The sequence below is a fragment of the Aquarana catesbeiana genome, linkage group LG01 (genome assembly GCF_042186555.1).
Source record: "Aquarana catesbeiana isolate 2022-GZ linkage group LG01, ASM4218655v1, whole genome shotgun sequence".
Taxonomy (NCBI): Eukaryota; Metazoa; Chordata; class Amphibia; order Anura; family Ranidae; genus Aquarana; species Aquarana catesbeiana.
The window spans coordinates 982,999,667-983,002,156 of NC_133324.1; the positions used below are offsets into that span (position 1 = coordinate 982,999,667).

At 46.3% G+C, this 2,490-nt stretch overlaps 1 protein-coding gene across 1 annotated transcript; it reads left to right on the forward strand.

The window, feature by feature from the left end:
• Positions 1-305: 305 nt before the first annotated feature.
• Positions 306-2,209, forward strand: LOC141127065 (E3 ubiquitin/ISG15 ligase TRIM25-like). Its single transcript, XM_073613232.1, has one exon. The coding sequence runs from the start codon at positions 314-316 to the stop codon at positions 1,904-1,906; it is 1,593 nt and encodes a 530-aa protein (XP_073469333.1). The 5' UTR covers positions 306-313; the 3' UTR covers positions 1,907-2,209.
• The last annotated feature ends 281 nt before the right edge of the window (positions 2,210-2,490 follow it).

Below are 2,490 nucleotides of genomic sequence, written 5' to 3' on the forward strand. Positions count from 1 at the left end.
AGACATTAATTGCTGTGTGTTGAGTTATTTTGAGGGGACAGCAAATTTACACTGTTATACAAGCTGTACACTCACTACTTTACATTGTAGCAAAGTGTCATTTCTTCAGTGTTGTCACATGAAAAGATAGAAGAAAAGATTTACACAAATGTGAGGGATGTACTTACTTTTATCAGATATTGTATTATCTGTTTTCTTCTGTATAAAAGTTCCTATGACTACGTGTCTCAGCCCCTCCCTGTGTAGGAATGTACAGAACTGGTTAATGAGTGTCAGATACATTCAGTTTCATTTCTCTCTTCTGCTCTCAGCGATGGCGTCTGCTGATCTGAGGAAGGAGCTGGAATGTTCCGTCTGTCTGAACATTTATACAGATCCTGTAATGCTGAAATGTGGACACAACTTCTGCCGGGACTGTATTGGTCGTGTGTGGGATACACAGGAGAGGTCTGGAGGTTATTCCTGTCCTGAATGTAGAGAAGAGTTCCAGGATCGGCCTGCACTGCACAGGAACATAACACTACGTAACATAGTGGAGAATTTCCTGTTCACCCATCCAGATGAGGAGGAGTCCGGGGTCTTCTGTACTTACTGTATTCACACTCCTGTACCTGCTGTGATATCCTGTCTGCATTGTGAAGCTTCTCTGTGTGACAATCACCTGAGAGTCCACAGCAAGTCACCAGAACACGTCTTATGTGACCCCACCACTTCCCTAGAGAACAGGAAATGCTCCGTCCATAAGAAGATCCTGGAGTATTACTGCACTGAGGACTCCACCTGTATCTGTGTGTCCTGCAGGCTGGATGGAGAACATCGGGGACACCAGGTGGAGACTCTGGATGAGGCCTCTGAGATGAAGAAGAAGAAACTGAGGAATGTTCTGCAGAAACTGATGACAGAGAGAGAGGAGATGGAGAAAAGAGTCCAGAGTCTGCAGGAACACAGGAGGAAAGTACAAGGAGAAGCAGATGATGAAACAGAGAGAGTCACTGTCCTGTTCAGAGACCTCAGGAGACGTCTGGAAGATCTGGAGAAGAGAGTCCTGAGGGAAATCTCCGGGCAGGCAGAGCGGATCTCCGGGATAATCAATGATCTGGTCCAGGATCTGGAAATAAAGAAGGAGGATCTGTCCAGGAAGATGGGGGACATTGAGGAGCTGTGTAACATGACGGATCCACTGACTGTCCTACAGGAATCAGACACAGGTGACTTGTGTGATACTGAGGATGGAGATGATGAGGACAGAGAGAGACATGATAAATTCCTCCATGATGGAGGGGATCTGGATGTGGGGGGGATCTCACACACATTACACACAGGTTTATCTGATATCATGTCTGGGGTAAATGTAGAGAGGGGGGTTACAGACATATTACTGGATGTGAGGACAGCTGGTAAATATCTACATATATCAGATGACAGGAAAACTGCATCCAAATCTTCATCACATCAGAATCGCCCAGAAACACCAGAGAGGTTTCAGGATTGTCAGGTAATGAGCAGTCAGAGGTTCTCCTCAGGAAGACATTACTGGGAAGTGGATTTTGGGGGGGCAGATTACTGGAAAGTCGGGATGTGTTACCCCAGTATAGACAGGAGAGGAGATCAGTCAGTGATTGGATATAATAAGAAGTCCTGGTGTTTGGAGAGGTGGTGGGGGAGGAGTAATCAGTACTCAGTGATACATGACAGTAATAAGACCCCATTACCCGGCGATGTCTCCAGTAGGAGAGTCAGGATAGATCTGGATTATGAGGCCGGGCGGATCTCCTTTTATGATCTGTGTGACCCGATCCGACATCTCCACACCTTCACCACCACCTTCACTGAGCCCCTCCATGCTGGGGTATATGTATGGAGAAAGGGAGATTGTATAAAGATATGTGGGGGGAACCAGAAGTGAGAGATCTGCCCAGAGACATCACAGGGTGGATTATCTGATTGGTGATTGGTGGAATACTCATCCAATAGGAGGAAGCAGAGGACAGGAAACATGAGTGATTTATTTATAAAGCTGCAGGTTCCGGGGCCGTCATCTTCATCCTAAACCTCACTTCACTACCTAGTGTGTCACTGACCAGGAACAAGCATGCAGGAGGTCAGATTGTTCAGCCTTCACTGGCTGCATGCTTGTTCTGGGTCAGTGACACACTACATAGTGTAGCCAGGATCAGGATGACGGCCCTGGGGTCTCCACCATCACTGTCTATCTATAGAAGAAAGAGTTATTTTCAGCTTTGGATGGAGTGGGGGAGGATTAGAACCTCTGTCAGATTTTTTTCTCTGCTATCAGGGGCTCCATCAGAGAGATTTCCCCTCACTTCCTGTGACAACATTTCCCCAGACAGGAAGTGAGGGGAACTCTCCAACAGCAACACAGACAGAAATAAAAATCCTTTTCTTTAGTAGAGTAGGGGAAGGATTAGAATCCCTGTCAGATCTTTATTTCTGTCTGTGTTCCTGTTGTAGATTTTCCTTCATTTCCTG